This window comes from Ambystoma mexicanum, chromosome 10, assembly GCF_040938575.1.
Source record: "Ambystoma mexicanum isolate Mex_15411 chromosome 10, UKY_AmexF1_1, whole genome shotgun sequence".
Taxonomy (NCBI): domain Eukaryota; kingdom Metazoa; phylum Chordata; class Amphibia; order Caudata; family Ambystomatidae; genus Ambystoma; species Ambystoma mexicanum.
The window spans coordinates 651,675,640-651,695,004 of NC_090932.1; the positions used below are offsets into that span (position 1 = coordinate 651,675,640).

The window sequence follows — 19,365 nt, forward strand, 5'->3', positions numbered from 1 at the left end:
CGGATAGAACCTCTCAAGGACCCATACAGGGGCAAAGTTGTTGTTGGTCAACCGGCCTCGGTGCCTCACTTGATCCTCACCAGCCTGGAGGAAATGCTGGGCCTTGTTGTGGGTCCTGGCCTTGAAGTCCTCCCAGTGCTTGTGGACATGTGTGTAGTCATGGGGTGCCACCCCCTCCGCATTGATGGCACCTGCGATGTCTGTCCAGATCCTCCTCCGTCCTTCCTTGCCGACTTGCGATGGTCCGTGGAAGAGGGCATCATAATGCCCCAGGACTTGCTCCACCAGGATGTCAACTTCCCTGGCTGAGAATCTGACAGCCCTCTGCCCTGCTGCCGGGGGGGTTTCCACTTGCCTCAGGTGATGTTGGGTCAGACATGGCAACCCCCGAGGTATGTGTGGGTGGGCAAGGTGGTCCTGGGGCTGGGCTGTGGAGCGGTGGTATGACACGTCATCGGGAGTCTTCAGGATCAGCAGATGTGGTCACAGTGACAGGAGCTCAGTGGCAGGCACCAAATTGCAGGGCATGTGGGCAGCAGGCACACAGAGTGGGCAGGCAGCAGCAGATGGCTCGTAGGAGTTGTTTGTTGACCTTCCTGCTGTATGCGCATGGCATGGTGTGGCAACCGGGTGACATGGATGTTTGGGAGGGTTTAGGTGACATACCGGCATTGGGATGTGTATTTTTGCATGGGGTTGGTGGCATACTGCATCTTCCGTGTGTGCCTTTTGTGCACACCATTGTTTTAGTTGTAAGGGATGCACGCAATGTATCACTTCCAAGGGCAGATTCTCAGGGTGGTAAGGTTGGGACAGATGATAGTCCCTTTGTCATCATCGATTGTCACCTGCAATCTGCCAGGCCTGGGTGCACTCCGCAGGGGTTGGATTTTAGGTGAAAAATTGTGCCACAAGTTGGGTACGGGCAGCCTCGCCAGGTGCCCTTTCACCTCCCATGCGCAGTGGCCGTGCATGTTGTTGGGGATGTGGGGGCACCACCATGTCCACCGCTACGCCACGCCATGTTGCAACGTTGTGCAGGACACATGCTGCCACAATGATCCTGCACACTACTGGTGGTGCATATAGGAGCACTTCACCAGAGTGGTCAAGGAAGCGAAAGCTGACTTTATAACTCCGAATGTACGCTCCACTATGCCCCTAGTTGCAATATGTGCTGCGTTGTATCTTACCTGGGGTGGTGTGGTGGGGTTCCGTATTGGCGACATCATGTAGGTGCTCAGTGGGTAGGCATTGTCCTGTGTGGAGGTGAGATGGTTTGTCACTGGTGTGGTTTAGTCTATGTGAGGCATGCATGCATTTGCAGGGCCATTTGTACTCCCCAATGAGCCATGTGTTGCTATGCCTCCCAGCTCCCAGGGCCCGGTGTAGGGTTGACATTCTGTATATGAAACTATCATGGGTAGAACCTGGATAGTTAGCATATACAGAGGCAATGATTCCCTTGGCATCACATACAACTTGCACGTTGATGGAATGCCAGTGCTTGCGATTCCGATAGATATGCTCAGTGGCCCTAGGTGGACGTAGAGCCACATGTGTGCAATCAATGGCACCAAGCACTTTAGGGAAGTGCACCACCCCGTAAAGGTTCTGCCTTTCTGGGCATGTATATGCGGACTGAGGGGCGTGTAGTCATGATTGCCCACACCTGGTGTAGGCATTGTGACTGCGTGGCCAGTGAAATGCCCCTGACAATGGCAGTTGTTTGCTGAAATGACCCAGTGGCCAAGGAAATGCAGTACCTTGAGCACCTTTTCCAAGGGGCTCAGTGCTTGGGAGCACAGGGTGGGTGATGTGAGGTCATCTTCCCACTCCCTGACCAGGTCTAGGATGATATGAGGTGGGAACCTATACCTGCCATAGACCTGGTCATCAGGCATCCCAAAAAGGCTGGTCCTGGGTAAAACAATGCATGCCCTGGCTATCCTCCTCCTGCGGTGTCCCACGATCACTGCTGCGATAAATGGCACATTCATTGTGGCTGTATACGCGCGTTTGTGTTTTGCATGTCTATTTATGCATTGTACTTGTGCACGGTAATGCTTACACCGCTTCTGCTTGTCGGACATGCTAATTGATTAGCTTGTCTTTTCCCGCGCGCCAGTGAGCCCTGTTTGATTCCATGAATACGTGTTAGCACGCGTATGGGCGTTGCGAGTATTTTACTGTGGTACTTCCCGCGTAACGGCCACATTTACGCTTGTTGTTCCCCATTCCACATGTTCCACCCCCTTTTTATGTGACTGCGCAAGACGGTACGCCACTCGTACTGTTGCAGTGACGTGTTGGACCCGCGTGGATTCCTCGCAAGTCTCCGGTAAGCCACACACATTGTGTTCTATGAATCGACAAACGGGCGCTTGCGTGCATTTTCACACGCAAGTCCCCTTTTTTACACGCAATTAATACCATGAATCGGACAGTGAGTCTGTGGAATTGCCAGATTTGTGCAGCTCCAGTAATTGGGCTTTAGTACAGTTTGTTTCGCCCATCATTGTAGACTACAACATTCCCTTTCTTTACTCTTTTATGAAGCATGGATAAGAGATTGTGGTTTGGAGAACATTTTACTGTGAAAAGGTTTTTTTAGTGGGTCAAAGATGGGGCATTAATCGAAAGGAATATGGATCAGTCTACTTCTGAAAGGTTAAGCCTTTTAAATGCGCCGATAACCGAAAGAGCCACTGAGGGTCATTTAAAAGAGGGGCTGTGTTGTTCATTGCTATGAGCAGAGCAATCCCAATGATATCGGTGCTGTCCGTCCGTCCGCCCTTAATTTTCTTTCATGTAATACTAGAGGATATCTATCATTCCTGTCTAATTCAGAAGGTAATTTCTATCTTTCCTCTTGTGATCATTTTCAACAACATGATTGATGGCTATGTCATATGTTAACTTGCCATTGCGCCCACTCAAGGGAGACCATGTGGGTGGCCTCTGCATAGGTGCAAAACGTTATCTTAATTTGGTAGAATTTAAAATGTAGGATGCCCTCCCTTGTGTGTTGTGTGCGATCTGTCACATAGGTGTCTCTGACAGAGACGCTATTGATTGATGTGCACGATACACCTGGAGGTGAATTCAGTTTGAATATTTATAATTAGCTAGACAATGTAATGGTGGAATGGACTATGCCCACCCTAAGGCCCATATTGTATTATCAGGTCACCTCAATGCATATCTTGATCATCATGCTTTTACTAATCAATCTGAATTAGACACAAACGGCCAGATAAATGATGAGATGATTGGAAGGGAAAGATGTATTCAGAACAATAGCAATTATCAGCTGCAACAGATAAAAAAATGTCCCATATGGGTGGAATTCTTAAAGGGTTATGAATGGAGTTTTTAAATCCCACTGTTGCTACAAGTTTGGGCGGGATCACAATTGCAGGGTAATTCATGGAATAAATGTGCACCCTTTTTCGCGCGCATACGTATTCATGGAACACATTGCGCGTGGCTAACCTGAGACCTGCGCTGAATCTGCGCGTGTCAAACACATCACTGCCAGACCACGATCGCCTTGCGCGATACGGCCAGCGAAGGCACACACCGTCCAGCGCGCACACCTAAAAAGGGGGCGGAACAAGTGAAAATGTGGGCGTTACGGGGGAAGCACCGCAGTAAAATCCTAGCAACGCCCACACGCGCGCTAACACGTATTCATGGAATTGAACAGGGCTTACCGGCGCACAGTAAAAGACGCGGAAATCCGGAAACACGTATGCCACGCGGAAGCGCACCAAAGCCAATGCATAAAAGTGCACGCAAACAAATGCGCATATACAGCTACAGCTATGATGAATGTACCATTCCTCGCAGCAGTGATCGTGGGACACCGCAGGAGGAGGAGGATAGCCAGGCCCTACATTTTTTTTTTTTTTACCCATGACCAGCCTTTTTGGGATTCCCGATGACCAGGTCTATGTCAGGTATAGGTTTCCACCTCATTTCATCATAGACCTGGTCACTGAGCGGGAGGATGACTTCACATCGCCCACCCTGTGCTCCCAGGCACTCGCCCCCTTAGAAAATGTGATCAATGTACTGCATTTTTTGGCCACTGGGTCATTTCATCAGACAACTGCCATAGTTGGGAGCGTCTCACAGCCCACGCAGTCACGCTGCTTACAGCAGGTGTTGGCAATCATGACTGCATGCCCCTCAGTCCGCAGGCACATATACATGCCCAGAACCACCGCTGAAAGACAGGCCGTGGTCCATGACTTTTACAGTGTGGCACACTTCCCCAAAGTTCTTGGTGCCATTTATTGCACCCATGTGGCCCTACGTCCACCAAGGGCCACTGAGCACATGTATCGCAATCGCAAGCACTGGCATTCCATCAACGTGCAAATCGTATGCGCTTCCAAGGGAATCATTACCTCTGTCTATGCCAACTATCCAGGGTCCATCCATGATAGTTTCATATTCAGAATGTCAACCCTAAACCTGGACCTGGAAGCTGGGAGGGATGACAACACATGGCTCATTGGTGAGTACAAATGCCTGTGCACATGCATGCATGTCACACACAGACAAATACACACCCAACTAATGACAACCATTATCACCCCCCAGGGGACAGTGCCTACCCTCTGAGCACCTACATTATGACCCCAATGCGGAACCCCACCACACAACCCCAGGTAAAATAAACCGCAGCCCATATTGCAACCAGAGCCATAGTGGAGCGCACATTCGAAGTTAAAGTCACGCTTCCGCTCCCTTGACTGCTCCGGTGGGCAGCTACTATAGGCACCACCAGTAGTGTGCAGGATCATTGTGGCAGCATGTTTCCTGCACAATGTTGCAACACGGCAGGGCGTACCGGTGGACATGGTGGTGCCCCATATCCCCAACCACATGCATGCCCACTGCGCATGGGAGGGGAAAGGGCACGTCGCAAGGCTGCCCATACCCAGCTTGTGGCACAATTTTTCACCTAAAATCCCACCCCTGTGGAGTGCACACAGGCCTGGCACATTCCAGGTGACAATCGATGATGAAAAGGGACAATCAACTGTCACTACCTTACCACCCTGCGAATGTGTCCTTGGAAGTGCTACATTGTGTGCATCTCTAGCTACTTAAAGCAACACAATCCCACGTGACCAAAAAACACACATTCAAGATGCAGTATGCCACTAACCCCATGCAAAACAGCACATCCAAATACTGGTAATTCACCTAAACCCCCCCAAAACCCATGTTACCCGGCCGACACACCACACATGGCATACAATGTAAAAAGTAAAAAGTATGCACAACACATGACACAACTGTCACAAAGTGCACTTTGACAAATGGAAATATGTCTGAAACAATTCCACATCAAAACGAAACCGTACACAGGAGCATCGATTTACCAGCATAACATATCATAAACACAGGACCCAACAGTGACAATGTCAGACAGTGACCAATCACAATAGCACAAGTGCCTCAATGTGACAAAGCCACCACATGGACCCTTCCATCTTGAGTGGGACTCTGCTAGCTAAATGGGGCAGGGTAACACATACAGCATGAAGGGTATCAATGATGTAGACAGGCAAGCTAATACATGAAGATGTAACATCATAAAATACACATTTACCAATATCCGAACCAAAATGCATGCTGAACATGCACTGGTCAAACAATCCTGAATCCCCACAAGAGGTGTATACACAGGTTGGACTTCAGACTGGCCACAGAAATGATGGAAGCCCAATGCTTCTGTGTAAGTTACTGTCACACGCTGCCCTCCTTGCAAGCACATGGAAAGGGGAAGCAGGAGTGGCATATGTGTCTGGACCCCAAGCCACAAACACAAGACAAGCCTGTATGGGCCCAGCCGGAATACACAGTAGATGCCTACGGTTGCCACACAAAGCAACAAACTGTTCCATGAATGCACAATAGACAGAAAAATAATAAAAAATAAAATAAATGGCCTTGGTGGACCAGGAAGGGGGGGCACCCTGGACGGAGGAGGTGCAGGGTGCACCTCAACACCCCCAATGCGTGGATGTTGAGAAAAAAATAAAAGCTCCATGGGTTCATGGCATGCACGGCTAGCCTATAGTTGGAGAGCTCTCGCCCCCGTCGGCACCCTCTGGTGTAACATTAGAAGGTGAGCGTGGCAAGGGAGGCTGACCACGCATAACCCTGGTATGCTCCTCAATGGCAGCAAACATGCAGGCCTGAAAGGACGGATTCTGCAGGATTACGGTACGGAAGTCCCCATGCAGCACCTCACGTGTTGCACGGAGTTCTGCCTGCAAGGCCTCATGTGACGCACAGATCTCCTCCCGAGTTGCATGGAGTTCAGCAGAGATGTTGTGTGTCAGCTGCTCCATCTGCTGTTCGCCCGTCTACTGCGGCCCATCTCAAGTGCAGCCAGAGTAGTTCTGAGGGAGGTGTTCTCTTCCCTCAGGGCATCCCTGTGCGCCTGTGCCTCTGCAGCCATGGCTGTGCGCAGAGCCCCCAGTTCAGCCTGTCGGTCCCTTTTGGCGGCCAACATGTCCAGCCTGTGCGAGAGCCATCTGCCTTTCCGGAGGGAGAGTGGAATTGGCCACCCTTTCCACACCCTGAGCCATCATCTCACATGATGCCCCCTTTGCTGTGCAATGGCATACATGGAATTCTCTCACACAGTACTCCCGGGTGGCAAACGGCCACCGCGTTGCCGGACACCACACCTGTCGGGCCCAAGGAATCCTTTCCCTTGCTGTACTGGTGCTGCCTGTGGCTGCAGGACTGCATTCCTCCCTTGCTGAGCTGGCCCAGGGACAGGAGAAAGTGGTGTGGAGCGTGACCCTGCATCCGTAACCACCACAGACGGACGTACCAACACTGACTGGCCCCTTGAAGGGTCTACCCTCACTGCAGGTGTGTCGGACAGAACAGCATCCACAGCAGAATCACTCACCTGCGACAGCAATGAGGGTTCAATTTCAGACTCAGCACTAGAGGCATAGGGTTCCTCAGAGGTGTACTCTGAGACACCCCAGGCCAGTATGGTCTGGAGCACCAATGGATGTTCATGGGCTACCACCACCCCACAGCCTCCACTGGTGCCTGGTTGGGGCTCTGAATACTCCACCCCCTCTGCCATCTCCTCCTCCTCCACTGCTTCCAGTGCCTCATCACCTGCACAAAATAAAAAGAAGACGTAAACACATGTTAACAGCATAGGCCACACACATAGGTATTACAATGTTGAAAGCCAACACATGAAGCAGCCATGTGACACATGACACAAACTCAGGCATGCACGCAGTGCCAATGTAATGCAGCGGGACCCTGAAAGCAGACATGGATGTGTGTCAAATGGCAAAATAAAACATACTGCATGGTGCATAGCACCTGCATCACACACAAGCTTGTGACTGGCATAGTCCTTCCACAAACATGACAGATGCCAACACACAGATGGCACCTAGCAAAGCCATGCCCAAATTGTCAACCAGGCCCAGATGGAAGCTCAATATTACTGCCCATGAGCCATGTACAATGCGTCATTTGACATTTCATTGAAATCACTATGTTAAAACACACGTGTCGCAGGCTGCAACGACGCTAGGGTGTTGAAATACAGTGAAGGAAGGCACATGGGTTAATCAATAGCAGGTCACTTTGACATGACGAAAGTGAATAGACATGTGGAAGGTGAGAACAGGGCTTGGAAGTGTGTGAGTGCAGTGCAGTACACGTGTACGGCGTCAATTATCATTGAGAACACAGAGGCAGCAATGTGAATGTCGTGGACTGATGGCAGTGCAATGGTAAGTGCAGTCATTCTGTGTAAAGTGTTGGGAGTGGGTTGTAGGGATACAGTAAACCCCTCCCCCAAGGGGATGGCTTGGAGGCAGTGCATGGCTCAAAATGGTTGCTCATAGTACTGTGTTGTAGCAGACAGTGTGGGCAGGTGTCAATTGCATTCTTAGTCATCTGGGACTACAGCAGGGGAGAGGAGGACAGTAAGCACAACACATGAGGAAGCATCAGAAGTGCCCCCAGACGCGGAGAAGCAACAGCAGTTGCAGGGAGGCTGTACCAGAGGGAGGCTTACGCTCGACACAGACGAGAATCACAAACTAATGGCCATGAGGAGCAACTGACCCTGAGTGAGCAGGAAATGGATGATGAAATACCATGAGAAGCAAGCAAATACTGGAGATGGAGTTGAATGAATTGCTTGCCCAGGACCCATATTGACTTGCTGGGAATGCACAGGGTCCAGGAATGAACACTCATAGCCACTGTGAGCCTGTGCCATCCGCACAGTCCGAGTGGGATACCCTGCACCAAGGTCAAAGGACGTTCCACACAGTCCAGGTCTGGCAGAGTTGCATAGTGAAGAGTGTATGTCCACAGAAAATCGGGTACAGGCCGTTGCAGTAGTCCGCCATAGGAATCGGCAGTCCCATGGGGACAGTGAGCTGCTGGGGAATGGAGAGGTAAGGAAGAATGCCTCTGAGGAGGATCAGGTAGCAGGGTGCCCACACAGAGACGTCAGTCATGTGACGATAGAAGGCGCATGTTGAGTGGAAGATCATCACAGACAATCCGCAACCATAGGTTGGAGCAAGATTAGGGCCAAGAGAGGCAGCACAGAGATTGTCATGGAAGTAGGGAGCAGGTGTGATGATGAGGATTGCCTCCGTGTGCAGCACATGGTTCGTATGCAGTCTGCATGACGACGAGCACGTATCAGTCCACATCACATGGGTCACACATGGCAGTGATGACTACATAGCCTGAACTGGCCGTCAATCACAACGCATCAACCAAGCAACACACACATCAACACTCGCCGGACATTGACCCATAATCTGGCAGCTCTCCCACGCCTTGAACCAGCTACACTGCAATGAAATCAGCAGCGATCTCCTCCTGTGGAGTGAGCTCTTCGTCCTTTGATGGTGTCCCACTGCCAGTCACCAGAGTAGAGGTGTACTTAGCAGCCAGCTTGCCTTTTGCTCGGCGTCGGAGGTCATTCCAAAGCTTCTGGCAGTCATCTGCTGTGCGCCTCTCATATCCCAAGGCGCTAACATGGTCTGTGATGCACTTCCAGTGGGCCCTACTCTGAGCAAGCGTACGTTTGCTCCCTGGCGTCACCAGCATGTCGCAGCCGTGTTCCAACACGTAGCCCACAAGCACGTCCAGTTCCTCTTGACAGAAACTCTGCTTTCTTGACGTGTTGGAGGGCTGAGCCATGTCTGGGGTCCCAGCCTGTTCTGCTGGAGCACACTTCTTCCTCTTGGGAGGTGGTGCGGACCCTGAGTGGCTTGCCACTCTGATCAGTAGGGGCTGAAGCGCAGGTGGACTGGCCAATGGAAGCAGGCAATGAGATGATGACCAAAGGTCGGCCTGCAGGTATCGGCAGCTGGGTGCTGTTGCCAGGACCCTGCACCACACCTGCCTCGGTTTCAAGGTCCGGGACCAACACAGTCCTGGCACTCAGAGCCGGGGTAGTGTCAGCTGCAGCTGCCACTGCAGCTTCCACACCCTGGCTTCTCGGGGCAGCAGATGACACTGCTGCCCCAGATCCACGTGACCTGATGACGGCAACCTTCTCCACATGTGCCTTGGCCTTCCCCACATGGAAATCGGGCAGTGCCTGTTCCAGGACCAATCCAGTCTGGGCTGGCTGACCCTGAGCCGGAGTGGGGTCAGCTGCACCTGCCTCTGCAGCTTCCACACTCTGCCTGCCCGTGACAGCAGATAGCACTGCTTGTCGGGTCTGACGGGTGCTGGGGATGGCAACAGATGCATCTCCCTGACCCGCTTGTGGGGGGCATAGCTTTCCCTGGACACCCTGCCATCGTGGACCACCCTGGCCACGTCGCCCACCGTGGCCACCATGGCCACCCTGGCCAGGTCCCTCACCGCAGCCACCTGGGCCACCCTGGCTATGTCCCCAACCGTGGCCACCTTTGGGAGGTCGCCCAGCTTTGCCTCCCTTACCACTTGTTGCCCTCCCAGTCATGGCACTCATGTACTAGCACAACGGGAGGTGCAGCCAACAATTGTCCTGGGCAATTGGGGCGAAGGGGGCAGGGTACGTGATAGAAAACATACCCCTGTGCTTCTGCAAGGCTGTATGTGACCCCTGGGGAAAAATAACGGGTCACGCAACGCTCAGGCACCCCAAAAACAAACGTGCACATGACCCCTCGGTAGCCCACGTGCAATGAAAAAACATCCCTCAGTATGCTGTGGCACCCAGGAACACAAAAAATGCGTATGTAGGGAACACATAGGCGACTATGACCTCGAAAATGGGGTATGTGACATACAGGGGCAACCACAGTGGGAAAAATATGTGCGCGATTCACCGTCTGCTTAGAAAAATGAAGAAACCCACACACACACACGCGCGCTCGCGCAGGCAACACCCCCGCCAAAACCAGAAGTACTCATTGCCACAGTAGTGATCAGTTCGCGTGTGAACCCACAAAAAGAAGAATCTCACGCTTTGGTATCCATGAAAAGCACGTACAGTGCACTGGTGTCCTATGCAGACCCTTAACCTGTACTGAAGGGCAACGCCCAACGTCCCGCACGCATCACTTAACTTACGTGCTTAGGGCCTTTCCTCTGATTACACGCTAACGCGCTGTTTCCGCACGTGCCGAGTCACTCTGCATCCGGCTGGCCACACTCCTGCCCACAAGGCTATTTACCTGTCCCAAATGCCCCGAGCTGCCTCTTACGAGTCATCTGCTGCTGCCAGCCCACTCTGTGCGCCTGCTGCCTACGTGCCCTGCAATTTGTTGCCTGCTCATCATCCATTGCCAGTGATCCTGTTGCTGAGACCACCTCTGCTGACCCAGAAGACTCCCGACTACCATTGCATCGCTCCAGAGCCCAGCCCCAGGACCAAGTTGCCCACACACACCTGCCTCAGGGATTGCCATGTCAGGCCAAGCACCATCTGAGGCAAGTGGCAACCCCCCAGCAGAGAGTCCGAGGGCTGTCAGCTTCTCTTCCAGAGAAGTTGGCATCCTGGTGAAGGAGGTCCTGGGGCATTATGATGCCCTCTTCATCGGACCATCCTGCGTCGACAAAGGACAGACCAAGAACTGGGCAGACATCATGGGTGCATCAACGCAGAGGGGGTGGCACCCCGTGACTACCGACATGTCTGGAAGCGCGGGGAAGACTTCAGGTCCCTCAACAAGGCCCGGCGCCTCGTCAAGTCTGGTGGCGGTGGAGTGGGGTGCCGGGGGCCGGTTGACGACCGATGAGGTGAGGGTCCTGGAGCGCATTGACACAGCGCTGCACGCCCAGGTCATGGAGTCAGAGCTCCGTCCGGAGTCGACTAGTAAGTGTCCATGTGTACTTGTCCAGCGTAGTGCATGTGTATGTTGACGTGTGGCTGGAGTGTGCACCTTGGCCTCATGTCTGGAATGCCTCCTGTACAGATGTCTGTGTGCATGTCCCTGACAGTGCTGCATGCGAGTCCATTCAAGTGTCACCCACATCAATGGTGTCTGTGTTGCAATGCGTGATGCGCACCGGCATGTAATGAGGTGCACATGTTTGCATACCTGTGTCTGGACGGGGGCATGCGAGAGGTGTGACACATGGGTGCTTATGTCACCATCATGGACATGCATGGTGTACATGTGCGTGTGTCTGGGTAGTGAGTGTGTGACTGGCCAACCCCAAGGATGCATGACACATGAGCATCTCAATGCTTGATTGACTCATGTGGCCAGTTTTCCCCAAGTGCACTGTGACGGGAGGTCTACATGGCCTGATGCATGACTGTCAGGTGATGTGTGTTTACGTGATGTGCATGTACCATGATGCATGTGAGGTTCAGCCCGTCTTCTGATGGGGCTGCAGTGCCTTGTACACGTGTGTTGCACATGGCATACATGTTTGTGCATCTGTGTTGCTTGCACTGACCTGTGCGTTGTGGAGGGTGATGATGGTTGTGACGTTTGACAGTGCCACTCATGTGCATTTGCTTTGTGTCAAGCAGACATTTGTTCGGTACACTGATGCTTGTGTTCAATGTCTCCCTATCCACAGTGGCGATGGAGGAAGAGGGCGGGGACGGCAATGTGGAGCACCGCGGCAGGGATGCCTCCACCAGGCGGAGACGCAAGGCCCAGTCATCCTCCCAGGTATCCACATCTTTCGGGAGCGAGGGGACAGGTGCCGCGTCTGCAACAACGGCCACAGCAGCTGAGGGGAGGCTCAAGAAGGTGAAGTTGGTCGTGGGCTCCTCGGCAGCGGGAGGAACAGGTGAGCCACCACATGGGCAATCCGATGCGGAAGACGGTGGGTAGTCAGCCAAGTTGGTGTTGGACGAGGAGGCCACTTCAGCTTAGCACATGGGGCCTGGCGGGGGTGATGAGGTAGGTGCAACTGATCCAGTCCAGGGTCGGGGGCAGCAGGCACTTCAGGTCACCGTGGAGGGGCCTGTGCCTAATCCTGTCCCTGAAACTACACCTGCATCAGTATGCACCTGCGGGCATGCCTCAGGTCAGACCCGTCCGCAGGTAGCGGATGTATCCACCTCAACTGATCTTCCACTACCTGCGGACGAGGCAATTCGTGACAGGGTGGAGCCCATGCTAGCCAGGATCGCGAGGCGGACAGGCAACCTTCGAGTTGACGTGCAGGCCACCAATTGGGGGCTTGCACGTCATCACGAAGAGGTCTGTAGCCTCATGAACTGGCTAGCTCAGCTCGTTGTCGGGAGTTTACTACGTGTGCTGGCCACTCATGCGACCTCCTCTTCCTCCACTGTGCACCAGTCGTCCTCCCTGCCGTCTTCCGGCCCAGATGACACCAGGGCCCGCTGTGGACCTGTCCCAACCACGGCGGCCAGTCTGGTGGAGACCACATCCCTGCCACAGTCGGAAGTCGGAGGATCAGCAGAGGCGGTCACCTCAGCAACAGGACCAGTGGCAATGGAGGTACTGCAGGCACCTTGCAGCAGGGCACGTGCACAACTGCTCCGGGGGTTGTCATCATCCCGGAGGCAGTCCCGGAGGCGCAGGCACAGGGCTTATCGGTGGCAGCAGCAGGCTCGATGTAGGAAGCGACAGGACTCGGGGGCCCTCAACATCACAGGGGCAGGTATCGGCCATCGGGCAGGAGGGTAATGTGGACCTTGGAACAAGGATGTCTTTCGTGTTGCAGCAAATTGGTCAGCAAATCGGAGCAAAGCGGCAGCGGGCAGAGGGGGCATGACTCACCAGGGCGGAGAACACCCTGCGTCGTGCAGAGAGGTGGGCACCGTTCCTCGAGGAGACTCGCAGGGAGTTTGAGCGCAGAGGAGTCCCTGCGGGCCCTCGAGGGTATAGCACTCAGGGAAAATAGATGCAGAGTTCGATGATGCCCTGACCGAAACTCTTGGAGGAAATGGTGAGTCGTAGGACTAGCCCGCTGCCTTTGTAAATAGTTCATTAGGGTTAGGTTTCCTTTATTTTATTTTTATTTGGAGTTCATGGACTTTGCTCAGCATCTTGTATATAGTTATTTCTTCTTAGGGTTAAAACAGTAATGTTTTTTTATTTCATTTTGAAATTTGAGATGCATCAATGGATATGGACCACTTTTTTGTGTTTTTCCATTTTTTTCATCAAATTTATTTTTTTCTATTTCATTTTACTTTGGATTACATTCATGTTGATTTTACTGGTTGTCTTTCACGTTAATACATCTCTCAATGGTTTGGTGCATGTCTCCCTCTTCCTTGGCTCTGTTGCGGGTCTCTGCTGTTGAGCTATGTTGTTCATGTGTGTGCAGACATGCATGTGTGATTTTCTGATTGCCATGCCATGAGGCATTTACTGGGGAGTACAACCAATGGATGGGTGTTGAGGTGCACTGTTGACAGCATGTGGTGGAATCTTAGTGGACATATGCTACATGATTGAATGTTAGGCCAATGTGTTGGGGGGGGGGGGGACATGAGTCGGGGCCTGCCTGCAGGGTGCTGTCACTGGTGGGGGTGGGAGGACATGAGTCGGAGCCTGCCTGCGGGGTATGGTCATGGGTGATTGGGGGGTCTCTTGTGATGTGGGCTGCCTACAGGGTATGGTCACAGGTGATGGGGGGGGGGGGCTCCCTTGTGGTGTGGGCTGCATGCGGGGTATGGCCCCCTTTGGGCTGCCTGCGGGGTATGGTCACGGGTGCTGGGGGGAGTCCCATGTGGTGTGGGCTGCCTGCGGGGTATGGTCCCATATGGGCTGCCTGCAGGGTATGGTCACGGGTGATGGGGGGATGAATATATGTTGCGCGCATATGCTGCTTTGCGCTCCGGCTGGCGCACGCGTGGCGCACGCTCCTTCTCTGCGTGCGGCGCTTGTGCTGCTTCTGCGCTGAATTCTATGAATAGGGCCATTGGTCTAATGGTATAAGAATTGACTTTATCTTTATGGGTATTTAATACTAGGAAGACTGTAAAAAAAAATTGGAAATGTTTTTAATACATCTCTCTCTGACCATTCCATATTCAGCTTGACTCGTGGACTTGGAAGGATTAAACAATATGAGGTGCTACGATCTAATATAGGTGTTAATACTCGGAGCAATAGAATGATGTGGTCTGAGGCTAACGTGGATACGTTTAATTACAGAGTATTAGAAAAAGTAAGTCTTTAATGCTGAAATTCGGTGCCTTTGATTATATGGCTATCTTTGGGGAGCTAGATAATATATTTGACTATGAATTTAAAAAAATGCTATAACTAATAGAGCACTGCATCATAGTACTATCTATAATGCTGCAATTAATGGGGAAAAAGTGGTATAGAGCGACTATTGCACAAATAGAGAATGACCTGGATTTATGATTGTGGAAAACGTGCGTTACTGATTAAGGCGCGCACTACAAGCAAGAATTGGCTGTTCTCCCATAAACATAATGTGCATAACGCACACTGGCAGTTGTTTGGTACATTGGTACATTGCTCTCGCTTGATAGTAAACATGTTGATATCAATATCACAAGCGCCTGACTGAGGATGTAGTTCAAGAGCTGAACCCCATTTCTGAGTCCTGCTGAGTGGAGCACATAATAAAGATTTATTGTTATGAAACCGAAGTAACTGAGGAGCCTGTGGTTAGTGGGATTAGTACCTGTAACAGCAGACTTAGTTTTGATGAAGAAGACATTCTGAAGATAATCTGTGAACTGAAACCATCTGGGGCGCCTGGCCCAGATGCAATTGCCAATATCGTGTTCAAGAAGGCACCTATGTTCTGGGCCACACTTGTTAAATGCGATTTTATTTTTTATCACGTTGCAGAGTGGGTGATATTCCCCATAGCTGTAGGGAGTCAATTCTTGTCCCAGTATTTCAAAAGGGCCTGAGAACCGATTCAACAATTATCGATTATTCGCAATGAATTATTCTAATTTTAAATATGTTATTAGTTTGCTGTTGGATAAACTTAATAATTGGGCCAGTGAGAATTACCTTATTGGGAAACCACAGACCGGGTTTAGGTGCTATTCACAATATCTGGGTACTTAATTATCCAGTCGCATAGATCTATCGGAATAATGACACAAATTAGTACCTATGTTTTATAGACTGCTGGTGTTTTTGAGTGTATTGTGTGGTTCACACTTTATCAGGCAAATCTTATCAAAAACACTTCAGTGATGGTTAGATTGGAGCAGGGGGCAACACTTACTAAATTGATTAATACCAATCATGGCCTAAAGCAAGGTTGTGTGCTCGCCCCCAACTTGTATGTAGCAGATATGGGGAAAGCACTGGAGGCCTGTAGAAATGTCCCCCCAAAAGTCAGATACAAATGTATTTCTTTGCTCTCTTACGCTGATGATAAATTGCTTTTGGATCCTACCCCCGTTGGGCTGCAGCGTTCGTTGAACACCATTCAAGTATATGCTATTAGCAATAATCTCAAAATTAATGTAATCTAAATAAAGCGAAGGTCATGATAATCGGAAGAAAGGGTGCAGAAGGCGTTGCTTTGATTGGAAGATCAATTGGCGAGAGACCCTCAAGTTATTAATCCCTATATCGGAATGTCTGTTAATAAGTGCCCTGCGGGCACCTTTTATGAAGATAACTTGGCCTCTAAGACTATTATCAAATTGGGTGATTAGCGGATACTTGGCTCGGAAGGGTGCTCATTTGATTGAAGGTTATCTGCAGAATCATAAAGCGGGCATTATCCCAGGTTTTATGTATGGGCTTGAGGTCTTGCTTGAGAATGTGCTTTGGCTCAATAAGATTGAGGAGAAGCTGTGCCGCCCTATATTGGACCTTCCTAGAGCCATTCCTGTGGAAGCCAAAAGATGTGTACTGGGCCTGACATTGCTTATGACCCTTTGGAGAGTGCACCATTGTAAGCTTTATACTAAATCAATCCTAGCTAACGCTTCTGAGGAGACCCTGTGGGGCCTTGTTGCTAGTAATGCCCGGGTGAATTTAGTAAATCGGGCTTATTCAGAGCTCCCAAAGTCGAGCATTGATTTTCTCAGAATAATTGATCTTGCGTTGCCTACCCCTTCTGATGTGGGTATTTTTATGCAGAAATTAAAAATGAATGCAGCTGACCTGGATCGTTCATCTAATTTGGCAATGGTTCCTGTAAAAAGAATTACCATTAATACACTACACAACGTTTTAGCCCGTTTATTCTTTGTAGTTACATTGTAAAGGTTAGTAATGTTGTGTTTAGAAGATACATTCTGAAGCTCTCATTTAATGTGCACACATGGGTACTTAGTAGGGTTTCCCCAGAGAAATTAGAAAATGTCGACTTTCCAATGGCTGTATAGAAACAGCAAGAAACATTGTAACGGATTATCCCATTTTAGCATCAGCTTATCGAAAAGGATATATGAAATGTACTTGCTTTACCGTAAATTACTCCAAATCAATGTTGGTCCTGTGGCAGAGTTGTTGGTAATAACGGGAGCCTCTTGTTATATTTTTTTGAAGTGGCTGTTGGTCTTTTAAATAAGGTGCATGACTGAACTGTTTTTATGATGAGGATTTTTATTTATGGTTGAGAGGGGGTTTGCAATGAAACTAATATATGATTGTTATTCCTTTTTAATAGGAAGCTTAATTTAATTAATTTTAACTGCAATGTTTTATTAATGATGGGATGCTTGTCTATAATTAAATGAATACATCATATACATTGTTTTGATTGATATGATTCATGTCTGATTTTAAATTTGTTTTTGGTGGGATAGTTGGACATTGTTGGTGAATGTGTTGCGTCTTTCATTTTTCTTTTGTAGTGTGAAAGGTTTATATGTAAACCAAATGCACTTAATACAAAACAAACAAAAAAGTCCAGGGATCTGCACCTCCTGCATTTAACCATTATATTACAGGAGTATATCACTCAAATCCTTTTGAATATACAGGACAGGAGAATCACATTTGATTTTGCTATATTTACCAAAGACATTGCTGTCCATTGTAATCGTTGTAGGCGTATGCATGTTTCGCTGCAATGGTCCTTACCATGAGCCGATATTAATGTAGAGTAGATTCGGGACCCTGTTGCCCATGGAGTGGGATGTCGGGGGTGGTTGTCTACAAGACTTTGCTACAGAGTTGATCAATAGGTTAAACCATAGCAGGCCATCACAAAGCCTTGGCAGACTCGCCATGGAATTACGCCATGTCGGCCGGATCTCACCTGGGATATATTCTCTTCATGTAGCTATATTGGAAATTAGCTGTACTGATGGAACTTCTAAGGCAGCTAGGATAGGCCATTGTTGGCCCCTGTCCATGTAGTACATGCAGATGACCAATCCATGGATGGCAGATGGATAAGGCTATTCTGGCCTTGCACATATGTTGCTACTGTGAGGGGAAAATGGAGATTCTGGACATCCAGTAGACGCCTTCTGGATCCATATTGGGTGTCCCAAAAAATGTAACACACAGAGCAATTCAGTCAATAGGCCATTTTATCACACCGTTTCCCTAATGATTCTTATACAGCTTTCAGAGATTACGATGTTCACACTTTTTTGCTGCCCTCTTTGTAAATTGCCACTTTTACTGCACAATTTCATTTGTCAGGCTGTTAGAAGTGAATACAAAAAAGTAGAGGCACCCGCTGCAGTTAAAGATTCAACAGACCTCCATTTGGGATTGGATTTTTATTAGCAGACTGGTTGTCATTTGCTTCTCTAATCTCTGAGATAATTGTTTATTGAGCTTTCATATCTCGTGTGACCTCTCTAGGGTGATATATTTATAATGGTGCAAAATAAGATTCGAGGGGATTGGATCCTCCGACGTATTCCATATCTATGACAGTAATCACCACAGCTGTGCTGCTTACTGTCATAGATATGGAATACGTCGTCGGACCATCCCATCGAAAGAACGTTACCAGGTAAGAGAGTAACTTGTTCATCTACATTAATAATGCAAATATTCATTATATGTTCTTCTTTTTACAGGCATTATTGCTGCAAATATCTTGGTCTTCTGCCTATGGAGAGTACCTTCCATGCAGCGCACAATGATAAAATACTTCACTTCCAATCCAGCCTCCCGTAAGTAATTGTTTGGTGTGGCAGTAATAACTGTAGAATGTTTTCATATTGTAAGTGGCAAGCTGTCAAACTTTGGGCTAAGGTTTTTGGTGTAATCTGGAGCAACAAGATGAAGGTACAGCCTAATGCCACTGTATTATTGCACCAATATTTACACTATTTGAGAATATAGGATGTGAATATTCGGTATCCAGACCCTTGTTTGCCCACACTAACCTAGTCCGGCCTGAATGCCATTTTTATTTTTCGTTGGCACATTATTTTGTTTATTCAGAATCTCACCTCTGCTGGTGACCTCAACCTATTTCATTCCTGTAGCTTCACTGCCCTGTAGTGGCCATTCTTTGATTACAATATGTGCTGAGCTAAGCAGGGATTTTGTGAGCCGACTAAAGAGTTTAATTAAAGGCATTTGGGGGAATGGAGAGTTAAATGGGGAGTAAAAGGGGGCTTTTAATTGCTTCACCTTCATATCTAAATGCTAGTAGTAAGATTTTGGGGTCGACTTTTTGGTGAAATTAAGTGTAAGTCTGAGGTCAAGGTTTAGGTAGGGGATCATTTCAAGATGACATTTAGGACTGGCGACATTTTAGTAGATGATGAAAAGATATGGACATTGAGACATGGTATCCTGCCTTCCCTAACACAGAATTGCCCTCCTTTCCATCCGCTTTCATGGGCTACTTCCATTCATGCCCTATTTTTCCCTGCAAGTACCTACCAAGTACTGAGAAGGCAACTAGGAGTAATACACACTTCTATTACAAACACCACTCTAGTACTGAGACGAAGAAGAAGAGAGGTATGAA

The 19,365-nt window shown here is 49.4% G+C and overlaps 1 protein-coding gene across 1 annotated transcript in view; it reads left to right on the top strand.

Moving 5' to 3' along the window:
- The window catches only part of PARL (presenilin associated rhomboid like), a 625,047-nt gene that overhangs the window by 344,107 nt on the left and 261,575 nt on the right, over nt 1–19,365 (top strand). The window contains exon 5 of the mRNA XM_069618249.1: nt 18,461–18,556. Coding sequence (XP_069474350.1) covers nt 18,461–18,556 — 96 coding nt within the window. The remainder of the gene's footprint in view (nt 1–18,460; nt 18,557–19,365) is intronic.